This window comes from Fukomys damarensis, unplaced genomic scaffold (genome assembly GCF_012274545.1).
Source record: "Fukomys damarensis isolate Sample0158 unplaced genomic scaffold, DMR_v1.0_HiC HiC_scaffold_10, whole genome shotgun sequence".
Taxonomy (NCBI): domain Eukaryota; kingdom Metazoa; phylum Chordata; class Mammalia; order Rodentia; family Bathyergidae; genus Fukomys; species Fukomys damarensis.
In genome coordinates, this window is record NW_022900922.1 from 24,278,856 (window position 1) to 24,292,318 (window position 13,463).

General features: G+C 40.1%; 1 protein-coding gene across 1 annotated transcript in view; it reads right to left on the reverse strand.

The window, feature by feature from the left end:
- Window positions 1-1,005: 1,005 nt before the first annotated feature.
- The window catches only part of Cap2 (cyclase associated actin cytoskeleton regulatory protein 2), a 149,002-nt gene continuing 136,544 nt past the window's right edge, over window positions 1,006-13,463 (reverse strand). The window contains exons 12-13 of the mRNA XM_010622909.3: window positions 4,713-4,853; window positions 1,006-1,777 (exon numbers count right to left, since the gene is read on the reverse strand). Coding sequence (XP_010621211.1) covers window positions 1,694-1,777; window positions 4,713-4,853 — 225 coding nt within the window. The 3' untranslated portion in view covers window positions 1,006-1,693. The remainder of the gene's footprint in view (window positions 1,778-4,712; window positions 4,854-13,463) is intronic.

The window sequence follows — 13,463 nt, forward strand, 5'->3', positions numbered from 1 at the left end:
CCACTTCCTTTTCTGATACCTGCCTAGAAGAAGCCGTTCTTTGGGTAAGCTGATGGTACAGGGTAAAAATTCTCCAATTTAAACCAAAAGGATTCAGTTACCTTTTCCAAATATGCTATATGAGCAAGGGGCAAATGAAATCACAAAAAAGAAACAATTTTAACAGCCAGCATTCATCACAGTATTTAAATCAGAATTTTATTTTATTTCAGAATAAGTTTACAGTTCAAAAAAGATTATTTCCTAAAGCCATGTTATTCATACAGACAGAACTTTTATAGCAAAACCTTGCTATGTGAGCATTACTAATTTGAGTACTGTATAGATAGAGAAGATATTTCAAAATGGAAATTATTCCAGATGCTGCTGTAGGCACAATAATATCGGTTCTGCAAGCATTCTACTACGCTTCACGACGTGTGACCCAAGAAGTTGCAGATTTGTCAGCATTATGTACTGAAAAGTCACAAAGGAATATCACAGTTACTCATACTGAAAAAGCATGTACTGTCAAGACTATAAAATAGGAGCAGCAAGCCAAACCAACAAACATTTCTTTAAGATTAGTAAGAATCTGTGGCTTTCTCATGTCCATTTTTAGCAAATCTGAAAAGTTGAAAAGAAGAAATTATTCTATAATAAAACATTAAAGATCATATACAAGACATCTCCTATTTAACAAGTTTAAAACTAGAAAACAAAAATCAAGTTGTTCTTAGAGTAAATTTTTTTTTTTGTACTGGTTTCCGCTGCGGAGCTAAATCCCCAGCCCTTTAGAGTAAAATTTTGAGGTATAATATGGCAAAAAAAAAAAATTGCTTCCTCCCATCTAACTTTTGGCATAAAAATATGCAAAAAACTAAGAGGTTTTAGGTGAAATAGTGAAAAAATATTTAAGATGAACAATTAGAATGCATTTTTGTTTGTTTGTTTTATTTTTTTGAGACAAGGTCTCACTTTGTAGTTCATCCTGGCCTTGAACTCACTAGCCCAGACTGGCCTCAAACGGCGATCCTCATGCCTCAGCCTCCCGAGTTCTGGGATTACAGGTATGTCACCATGCCTGGCTTAGAATGTACTTTTGTTCTTTAGTTAGCATAAAGGATATACATCTTCCAAGGACCAAGAAATTGAATTTGGTCCTTATATGGAATTGTTTTTATATTTCTTAAAAGTGTGACTAAAATATGTATTCACAGTGACAGTGTATCCTGACTGATAAACGTGAACATGTAGAAAAAAAATCATACAATTTTCAGGGCACACTGCTACTACATCATATTGTAATTGTCTGAAGGTAAAATGTACATAGATTCTCAAAGGTTTTGTTTTTTAACGAGCCATTAAACGTAAGTGTAAAAGCAAATCATGCAGTGTTTTTACCTACATGTTACTGTGTCAGTGACATGAGGGGAACAGAAGTTTTTTTCTTTTTCCTTGAAATCTGTAGTGCTTACAAATTATCATGTAGAATTAAAATCACACACAAAGGCAGATCATGAAGAAGTGTTAAATATTTCAAAATGCCCACGGAGGCGTGCCAGAAAAGGTGCTGTTTCCACAGCACGGAACTGTCAGAGGCTTAAACTAAAGCAGTCAGTGCTACCAGACCCTGTGGTGTAGCTCTTTAATGCTGTTTGTTTTTGCTTGTTTGACTGCAGACACTTGGGGGAGGGTCTTCGGTCTGTGGAGCTTAGGCCATGATTTCTGCAGGCTCAGTGATCAACTTGGATCCATCCCAGGTTGTCTTGAACTGCTCAGGGATGGGAAACTCTCTCTGGAAAAAGGCAAGAAGGACAGGGCTCTTTAGACAAGGGTTTTGCCAAGATGGCAGTGCCACATGGTGGCCACGGTGATTTGATGGAGCCTGAGTCGGCCCCATGGAGAAGTAAGTCTCTGTCACCTGGGATTTGCATCTGTCGCATGTCTGTTGGGTGAGCACACACCAGGATCATCATTAACACTAGCATTTCCGAGAACAGGCAATCTGTGGAGCCCTGGACATCTGCACCCTCAGCTGATCTCCAGCAAGCCAGGGAGCCTGGAGTTACTGAGATACCGCCTACAGTAAGCAGACCTCTGCAGGTCCGGCCACTGGCCCAAGACGGTGCTGCCAGTAAGCGGAGCAGCCCGAAGCCAAAGCCAAGCAGTCTTTCTTAGCCACGACTTTCACCACGCTTAATTAACTGTGGGGTCTTATTATCACATGCAGATTCTGACCCAGTAGATATGGGGAAAGGGGTGGGAGTCTGCATTCCCAACACGGAGTCATGATGTTGAGGCAGCTGGTCCACAGTCACTAGGGGTACAAACACTTGATCCCAGAGTTATCTCTGTGCTCCTTAGGAACTGCAAACAATGTGCTCAGGGTAGTAAATGCGTTTGTTTCCTTTTACTCTGCCACTGCCAGCAGAAAAAATACATGGGCTCCCTGACCTCTATCCCTCCCACACATGCAAACACACAAAGGAAAATGGAGCAGCCAGAACTGCTCTCCTTTCCCTGGAGAGAGTCTCACTCTCCAGACATTTACAAAGAGGAGGGAAGGGGAGGCTGAGGCACAGTGCTTCCCACCCCTGCCGTGTTCACTGAGGCCCCACGCGTGCTAAGTGATGCCTTTGCTCACGAGAGGCAATGTTTCCCTGGAACGCACACAGGAGTACCTATCTTCCTAGACGCAGGATCCAGTGGTTTCTTTGGGAAGAAGTGATTGATTTATTTTGCTGTAATGAGTAATGAATTCTCCTTGAGTAAATCTGCAATGGAAAAATCTTAAAGAAGCTACTGTATTAATAACCTAAGGTGCACGTATGTGTGTGTACTTGTGTGTATTTACCTAATATCACTTCTGGGCTCTCCTTGGTGAGAAAACCAAGCTTTCTGTTTATTCTCAAGCACTGGCCGGGGGAGAGAATGCTGCAGAGAGAGGGCTGTCTTGGACTGGAATGTGCGGCAGCTGTTCCACACTCTTGGGCAGTGAGGAGGCAGTAATCTGATGATGGATCTTCTCTGGGAGACTGATTTGGTTCAGGAAGAACTATGCGTCCCATCCATCCCCACATTACAATGCCCTGGGCAGGGCCTCTGTATTACATCCACTTGCACCGGGAAAATGCTAGAAGAGGGCCAGGGACTGAGATTACCTATCATTTACCTATCAACGCAAGACTACCTTTTCAGAAAAAGCTCAGGCTTTGCTTATACACATCTGCTATCTTGACTTCACACTGGGCTCACCCTGAAAGCCTTGAAAACTACGGATGCCTGGGTTGCTGAGCTGAATCGTCTTGGAGTACTCATACGAGCCCCACCTCTGTCCTTTAGCAGATCCAGTTCCCCGGAAGCCACGCCTTCTGCTTAAACAGCTGCGGAGGCGAGGCGAGGGACCCCCTGGGCTTTGGATCGCCTATTCTAAGCTCTGTTCTATTAGCTGCAGCTCTTCCATAGAATTTTTAAGGCTGAGAACTCAAGACGGGCCTTTTCTCTAGCTCAGAATTAGGCTGTCCATGTACGAAAGGGTGACCCATGACCCGATGCTTGCAGAATTTTGTGTTACAAGCTAAAGTGATGAATTCCAGGCTGCAATGTGTGGGACATGGCTGGGGAGAACTGAAGGACTTCCTGACGAGTGGGGAAAGGCACACACACAGGCAGCAGTCATGTTGTCTGCCAAGGAGATAACCAGCCCGTTACAGTTCGCTGTGTAGACCTCTGATGACAGCCCGCCCCCCCCAGGCTGATATGATCTTTCTTCCAAAAGTCTGTCTGCTGAGTTACATTTTCTTTCATCCTTTCCTGGTTTACAACAGTCAGAGAGAATTATCTCTGCATTTATTCCCTGCTTCCAAGTAACAACAATAAGTCAGTCCACCGTACTTGCCAATCCAGAAAAAGGTTAACTGATTTAATTGTACTCTCTTTCTAATGTGTGAGAATATTTGCATGACTTTTGTTTTGTTTTTGGTACCTGGGATCAAACTGTACCTGGGATCAAACTCTGGACCTTGCACTTGCAAGGCAGGTGGCGGCACCACTGAGCTAAACCCCTGGTCCTATTTGCATGATTTTTATCTAAGATACTTTGATGGTGAGAAATGCTGGCGAAATCCCTTAGGCTAATATTTCTCGGAAGGGCCACTGGATGGACTGACTGATGGGATTAGAATCATGGGAGATGCCTATGAAGAATCCAGCTTCTCAGGCCCCACAGCAGCCCTCTGGAATCCAACCTCTAGGTGCTTCTTTTGCAGCTGGCCTGTTCATCAGCCTTCCCAGCTGCTTCTGAAGTTCAGAGGGCAATCTGTGACCCCAGCACACCAGTGCAAAGAGTCAGTCTACTTACACTTCCCTCTCCTCCTTCTGTTTTTCCCTCAAAGCATTTCTCCTTCTTTCTTTCTTATTTCCATTACATCAAAGGGAACTATTTAGTCCTACATCATATGAACTCGGTGCACACTGTGCTATTTGATAACAGGTAGCCCATTAAGTGGTTATTAGTACACTGCCCTGAGAATCGCAAATTCAGGAGTGAGCGGAGTCAGGGAGTCAATGGAGAGAGAGAGGAGGTGGAAGGAACTCCCTGCCTTCCTCTCCTGCTTGTGAATTATTCTACCAGTAAAGCTCACAGGCTGGTAGCCGATTAATCAATCTCTAATAATGTTAATAACAAAGGCTCAGAAACAGTTCTTGACAATCTTCTGGAAGCTACTTACATAATCACCATCCTGAGGGATGAGTATATTCATCTCAGATGACTTGGCACTCACAATCTCGCAGTCTAATGCATCTTCACTGAGGTATATGTGGCAGCCTTCTGTCTTATTAATGGAAATTGTTGGCACTCTTCCCATTACCTGAAATAAGAAAAAAACTGTCTGGAACCAAAGCAAAGCAACAGAAATGACAGTGTTCCCAAATACGAACAACTTCGGTTCCTCTTGGCTTTAGCTTGGGCTTAACCAAGTATTAGGAGTTGCAGGGTTAAAGCTGGCGAGACTGGCTGATGGCTATGTCTCCAGGCTGCTGAACAGAGTAGGTGTCATTTGGGGACAGAATGAAAGGTCCACACAAGGGGATTCTCAAACCTTCTGTTTCGTGAGACAGAAATTAAGGGATTAATTTGGAAACAGACGCTAAATGTTCAGAAAAAGCCTCGTAGCCCCCTTTGTGGAACTGAAACATATATTTGATTTCATGATAAAAGAAACAAGACATTTACTTGTATTGGCCTAAAATTTTGGTCTTGACAAGTATCTGTGAAACTGGGATTAAAACGAGTGCCAATACATTTAAGAATAAGGTTATTCTTAAGTTGAAACTGAGTGGATTGTTCTTGAGCTTGAGAGTAAGTATGAAAACACTAAAATTCTTTTTAGTTAAGTCCTTTGCCTGATAAAAATCTCCTTGGCTGAACTCAAAGTTTAAATGAGATGAGTGTCTAGGTGTTTTGAAGTGTATTCACTTCAGGAGCCAAAAACTGGGGCTTACTTCAGGACACACATTACATAGACAAATAGGACTGAGCGTGAGAGGAGGTCATTCTTTGTATTGTTTACAAATATCTAAGTGTAGTAAACATTCTGATCAGTTTTAAATTCCTTTTCCAACAATCAGTTTTCAGGAATTCTCCCCCAATCTTCATGGGGGCAGACCTTTCCCCCAAAGACCATATTACAACTCCATAATTTTCTTTCTTGTAATGGTAATTAAAGTGATAAAGACATCTCTTCTTTCGCTCCGAAGAAAAGACTGGTTGCAAACCAAAGGAGCCAGTCCCGTTGAAGGGGTAGGTAGGGGGGCATCTAGCTAGGTCACCCTACTTCTCTGTTTTCTCTCTCCATGGAAACTGGACACTGAGTTGGAATTGAACCCCAAAGCCCCCCAAAAGAAAAAAAAGGCAGAGGTAGTTCAAGGTCAGGTAAGCACTGGGCTCTGCCACAACTAAGTAACAGAGTAATGGGGGGTGGGGGAAAGAATAATGGATAGATGTGTATTTCAAAAATGTGTCTAAGTAATATTTTGATCATTTCTAGATTTGCTTATCTTATGAAGATGAACATTTCTAAACTCTTTATCAGAACTATACAAATACCGAGCAAGTGAAGAAAAGAGATGACTTTGTCAGTGAGTCTTAGATGATTTATGAATGGGACACACTGAGGCAAGCACATTATGACAACATGTTTTAGTTATATTTATGTATGACTAGATTATGTTAAAAATGCTGAAGCACCCTGTGTATCTGGAAAGACAATGGCAACATTTACAAAATAGCCCTGGTATTTTAAGAACTGTGATTTTCACAGCACTGTGGCCAGTACTGCTTTTGAGTACATTATATCCACATCTGTCTTCCCTGGAAGTCTGTGAACACTCTGAGAACAGACAGTGTTTCTTATCAGCAGAGCTGGACTGAAGAGCTCCTTTACTGAATGACAGGTGACACGTTGGCTTGCCCAGGCCAATGTTCTTGCATTTAAAACACATTTCTTAATGAATATATTTGTATTTTTCAGCGATGAAGATTGAGCCCGTGTCTTCACTCATGTTAAGCACACGGTCTAACAGTGAGTTACATCGGTTTAGTGTTATTTTCCTTGAGTTTATTTCTCCAAAACACTTAAAAAAATTTCCATCGACTATTCTCTCTCCTATACTCTTGATTTTCCTAGGACAATTTGCCAAAAGTAGGGTGAGGAGGCCACACCATAAGAACTTTAGTCCATGTCTTTTCCCCCCACTTTCAGTCTTTTAACAGCATGGAGAGAAAATCTGCAAGCATACAATTCAGCCATTTTAAGTGTACGATTCAATGATATTTAACAAATTCACAGAGTTGTGCAAGCATCAAGACAGTCCAAGGTTAGAACATTTTCCTCATCCAGAAGTAACCCTAATGGCCACTCACAGTCAGTCCCAGCCCCAGCCCCAGGCCATCACCAATCTGTTTTCTTCTGTTTCTATTGTGCACTGGCCCTTTTACAACAATTCACTGAGTGCTTTAAATAGGTAAATCCTTCTACTTAGTTTGAACATCCAAAAGTTCACCAAGTATTTGGGCAAATGTCTCTTATCTCTGAATTGTGTTGTTGAGTTTCTATCCTTCCAGTGTAGGAAACCACAGATCATCTTTCCAGAGATGTATAATGCATGTCCATATCCTTAAAAATATATTTCAAACATACAAAAAAATATAACAAAAGCATAAGTAAATATAGGCCCACCAACGGTGTTATCAGAGTACAAGGTTTTGTTTTAATTCCCATTTTATTTTATTTTAAAGGACTAAAATCTTACAATTTTGTCGGAGCCCCTTCCATACCATCCACTACCTCAACAGACTCACCTCCTTCCTCCTTCCCTCCTTTTCTTCCTTTTTTTTCTTCTCTCCTTCTGATTTTGTAACTACTCTTCTGAAAATCACGTTTAGGATTCTTTGGGTCTATCCAGTGGGTATGGTGACTGGGAAGGAAGGCTGCCTTCATCTCTTACAAGTATATTTAACGTGTGTACTGTATGTTACAAATGGCACACAAGAGGTTACTCAGACACAGGCTTTATGAGAGAAAAGGATGAATTTATTCTGTCTGGATGCAGACAGGGCTGAGATTCTGAATGATTTCAGCAGCTATTTGGGAAAGAAATTAAGTTTATATAGTGTTTGAGAAGGGGCTGTACTCCTAAGGAATCTGAAGTGGAATGTTCATGATCGAGGTTCCAAGGACAGTCAGTGCAGGTGTGCAGACAATTACTGGACTTCTCAGTGCTGGGGAGACTGTATATTCCATCCTAAATTTTCTTTATGTCCATCTGTTCTGTTTTTTGAAAGTAGCATGGCCTTATCCTGCTGTTTGCTGAGGACGCGTGTTTGTCGTGAAGTTCTCATTCAGGTCAGGTATGACATTCTAATTTTTTTGTTATATACAGAGAGGGGTGGGAAAGTGGGTAACACTTCTCATGGCTTCTAAGTGTGTGACAAATGGCAGCATGGGTAACCTAGATGGGAGAAAGATCTTGGGGAATGGGAGTATATCAACGAGTGGTCAGGATCAGCATCCTGAATGTGATCCTCTGAAAACTGAGAGAAGTCTGAGGCGGCACACCACTGGGTTAGAGGGGAATGGGTTAACTGCAATCTTGTGGAGGAACTGTCTGGAGAAACTCCAGGGATTGTAAAAGAGAGAAGAGGTGAAAGAAACAGGACAGCTACCTGGGTAAAAGGGCACAGGGAGGAGGGGGAAAGGGGCCCAGGTAGGGTGAAGATGAAGCTGAGTATGAACATGAGAAATGATTTCCATCCCTGAGGCAAGGGAGTACCAACAGAATGGACAGCAGAACCCATAAAAGAGCATACAATAGAAACACAGGGTGCTTTGTAGGGACAGTCTGAGGAAAGGTTACTTGTGATTTTTTATAAGGAGGAGTCAGGCAAGTTGTAAGCCGGACACAGTTTTATCTGAGAACAATGAATTCCACTTAGGCTGTAGAGACACGGAGTTTGGTATCCAGTTGGCAGAAGGCTCTGGAGGAGGTGAGAAGCACCTAATTTAATATTACAGGGGCTTGTCATCAGTAATTTCATCAAATTGAGTTAAAGTGCTTCTTCTATACATATTTTCATCAGGTTCTTTTATATTTTTATTTTATTTATTTATTTTTTGGTACCAGGGATTGAACTCGGATCCTTGCGCAGGCTACCAAACCACTGAGCTAAATCCCTGGCCCCCAGGTTCTTCTTTTAATCAATGAATGGATGTTGGATTTTGTCATAAGCTTTTTTTTTGGCTTCTATTGAGACAATCATGTGATTTTTGTCCTTGCTTTGGTTATGGTGGTGTATTAATTTATTGATTTGCATATGCTGAACCATCCTTGCATCCCTGGGATGGGGTCTATTTGGTTGTGATGTATAATTTTTTTGGTGATTTGTTGCATTCTATTTACCAGTATCTTGTTGAGGGTTTTTCCAGCTATGTTCATTAAAGAGATTGGCCTACAGTTTTCTATTTTAGTTGAGTTCTGTCTGGCAGTGGAATCAGGGTAATACTATTTTCCAGGAATGAGTTGGGAAGTTTTCTTCCTCCCTCCCTTCCTCCCTCCCTCCCTCTCTCTCTCTCTCCCCCCTCCCTTCCTCCCTTTCCCCGCTTCTTTCTTTCCTTTTTTTGTAGTATCTGGGATCCCTTACTACTTTTTTTTTGGAAGAATGGCATATTTACTCTGAAGTTCTTATTCAGGTCAGGCATGACATTCTGATCTTTTTGTTGTTATATACAGAGAGGGGCAGGAAAGCAAAAGAAAAAGTCTCTTTCTTTCAGTTTCACTAAAGAGTTTGAGGAGTATTGGTGTTAGATCTTCTCTGAAGTCTTGTAGAATTCAGTAGTGAATCCATTGAGTCCTGAACCTTTCTTAGTTGGTAAGTTTATTTATCTCAATTTTATTGCCTTATTGAACTGTTATTGAACTGTTAGGGTTTTTGTATTTTCTTGGTTCAGTTTTGGTTATTCAGGAATTTATTCATTTCTTGTACATTCTTTCATTTTTTGGAGTACAAGTTTTCTTTTTTTCCCCATTAAGTTCATTGGTACATTTAAAGCAAACAATACAGTTACATTTATCATTGGAATCTTGTACCTTTACATGATACGTCTTGGTTCTTATTTTTTCCCTATACCTTGCCTTCCCTTCATCCCCTTCAGCCTTCCCTATTTACAAAGACTTTGTTTCCATTTTTCCCTTTTTTCACATTTTTTCTTTTCCCTTATTTCCTTTCCCCTCCCCTACCTACTTCCCCTTTAGCCATTTCTTCCTATTTCACATTGTCAATTATACCATTTGAACCTTATTTTACACTTTGTTTTTCACACCAGAGAAACTATTCTGTGTTTACTCATGTGTCCTATTTATTTCACTTAAGAGCATAGCCTCAATGTGCATCCATTTAGCTATAAATGTCTCTAGTTTCTCATTCTTTATGGCTGAGTATGGAGTACAAGTTTTCATAGTATTTACTAATAATCTTCTGGATTTCAGTGGTATCCATTCTAATTTTGCCCTTTTCATTTCTAATTGGATTAATACAGATCTTTTCCTTCTTTCTTTTTTTGACTAAGATTGGTTTGCTTATTTTGTTTATTCTTTCAAAGAACCATCTTTTCAACTCATTTGTTACTCATTTTTGGGGTCTCAATTTCTTTAATTTCTGCTCTGATCGTCATGATTTCTTTGCTTATACAGTACTAGGTTTGAATTTAAAATGGTCTTGTTTTTCCAGAATATGAGGTGTATCATTGTTATTCATTTGGGCTTGTTTTGTTTTTCTAATGTGAACATTCACAGCAATAAACTTCCTTCTTAGCATGGTTTTCATCGTGGCCCATAGGTTCTGGTATGCTGTACTGGCATTATTGTTTGATTGTATAAAATATTTAATTTCTAGGCTGGGCATTTATCTCAGTGGCATTGTGCCTGCCTTGAAAGTGCAAGGTCCTGAGTTTGATCCCTGGTATAAAAAAATTATTTAATTTTTTCCTTGATTTCTTTTGTGACCCATTGGTTTTTGTTTGTTTGTTTGTTGTTTTGAGACAGTGTCTCACTATGTAGTTGAGACTGACCTGGAACTCAGTCTGTAGCCCAGGCTGGTCTCGAACTCACAGCAATCCTCCTGCCTCAGCCTCCCACCATGCCTGGCTGTGACCCATTGGTTTTTCAGGAGTATGTTATTTAATGTCCAAGTGTTAGCAAAGTTTTTATGGCTTATTTTGCCACTGATTTTTAGTTACATTGCAATATAATCTGAGTATACATGGGATAATTTTTGATTCTTTTGTATTTATTTAAGCAAGCTTAATGGGCTAGTATGTAGTCTATTTTGGAGAAAGTTCCATGTGCTACTGAGAAGGATGTGTATTTAGTTGGGGTAGAGTAGAATACTCTGTAGATGTCTATTAAGTCCATTTGATTGTATGGTTTAGTTTTGATAGTTCTCTTTTTTTGGTCCAAGTGGTTTATTTGTGAAAGTGGTATATGATTGTATTAGTGTTTATCTGATCTTTTAGGATCAGCAGTTTGTCTTTATGAAGCTGGTTACACTGGTATTTGGTGCATATATATTTACAGTTGTTATCTCTTCCTGTTGGAATTGTTCCTTTAAGTAATATGTAGTGAACTTCATTGCCTCTTCTGATCAGTTTTAGCCTGAAGTCCACTTTGAGAATAAAAATGCTACCTTTGCTTGCTTCTGGGGTCCTGATGCATGGACTATTGTCCTCCATGCTTTCATTTTTAATCTTTCACTTTGGATTCGATTTGTCTCTTGTATGCATTAAACTATTCAGTTTTGTTTCGTATTGTTTTTTGTTACCGGGATCGAACTCAGGACCTTGAACTTTTGAGGCAGGCGTAGTGCCACTGAGCTAAATCCCCACCCTCTGTTTTGTTTTTTAATTGAGACTTCCAGTATGTATCTTTTAATTGGGGAGGTGAGCCCATTTACATTGAGAGTTATTTCTGAAAAATGTTGACATTGCTGCCATTGCATTATTTTTATGTTGTTCAATCCTTAATTTTTTCCTGTTTTTAAAATGCTCAACCTGGTTGATATATTCATTCTGTCAGACTTTTTGACATTTTGACTTCATCATCTCATCTCCTTCAGAGTTTTTTGGAGTGCTGGTTGGGTGGATGTGAATTTTTAAAGATTTTTTTGTCAAGGAATGTCCTTATTTGTTCATGAAATCTGAAAGATAATTTTGTTGGATATATCAGTCTGGGTTGAAAGTTGTTGTTTTTATTTTTAGGGCTTGAAATAATTCACTCCAAGATCTCTTGAGCTTTAAAATTTGTGTTAAGAAATCTGCTGTAATCTATCTCTCTCTCTCTCTCTCCAGAACAAACAACCAAAGAAATAAAAAAATCTTCACACAGTTGCTTTAGCATTAACCTAGAGTGTCCATAGCTCTCTTCATACTGCAGTCATACTCTGATTGTGAGCAGCCAAGCATTTCCACCCTGCAGACCACTCAAATGCCTGCCCAGAGTAGTGAGGGCTGCTGTTCTCTCCAGACCCACCTCCTGGCTGAAAGCCAACTGCAGGCCTTCAAAGTGATCCAAGATCCAATCGCCTCAATTCACTTGGGAAAAAAGGAAGAGGGCCCCACTGGCCAGCATAGGATGGTGGGCAGTGGGCAGGGTCTCAGGCCATTTCGGTGTTTTTAGTGTTTGGGAAAATGATAAGAGAGTGCTTGCTCTAGTCTGGCTCCCCTCACAAACCCCTTAGACCTTGGGTTTGGTGCAGCAAGTTTCTTTTCATTTCCCCTCAAGTATCAGACTTTATTTTTAGTTCCTGCTTCAGGGTAACTGCTTTGGACACTCTTGCTCTTGCTGTTGTCCTCCAGACAGCTGTGATTTTTCCTATTTCCCATTTCTATTGTTAATTTTTTCCTAGGTGTCCTACACAGTTTTGTTGACATTTTAAATCTTATTTTGTATTACATTTTCTAATTCTTATTTTTGGTGTCAAGAAATGCTCTTGATTTTTCTAAATTTCATATAACAACTAATCATCTCAGTGAATATTTCTTTAATGTTAATAGCTTATTGAATCTCTTGGATTTTATATAAAGACATTTTTTCTGTTAAATAAGGACATTTCAGTCTTTCCCAATTTTGTGGCTTTCCATTACAAGTGGTAACCCAGTTCACAAACTTAATTCATCCCATGATTCTGAAAAAGATGGTCATCATTATGTTCAACACCCAGTACAGAGTTTACAAACAAAAACAAAAATTTGGGGCCAGGGATTTAGCTCAGTGGCTCTGCCTTGCAGGTGCAAGGTCCTGAGTTCAATCCCTGATACAAAAAAACAAAACAAAACAAAACAAAAAAACCAAACAACAAAAACAAAAAACCAAAAAAAACCCCCAAATTTTGCCAATTTGATCCCGAACAAAAGCATTTATGAACAAGGTACCACTGTATTGGTACCACCGTGTTCTCACCTGTTCATAGGCTAGACTCTTTAACACAGTATGGAACAGAAGCAACGACAAAAGGAAGTTTCTTCTTGTTTCTGACTTTAATGGCAATTTTAAAAGAGTTTCAAATGATACTTTTAATCCAGTGTAGTATATCTTCTCTGACTTTTTGATAGGATTATCAGACATAAATATAGAATGAGCATCTGTGCCGAGGTCTCATGATGCCTAGCCAGGGCTACTTCCATCCACTGAGCACATGTATAACCAACTTCTTAAACGGTAATTAGTGAAATGTAAAATGTACATCATAGGGACTCTAATTAAAAATGCAGTGGTGGGTCGGGGATTTAGCTCAGTGATTCGATGCCTGCCTTGCAAGTGCAAGGGGGACCTTCGATCCCCGGTACAAAAACAAAACAACACAACAAAAATATTCAGAGGTGAAAAGCCCAATAAATCAAAAGAGAAAGATTTATACAGAAAATATC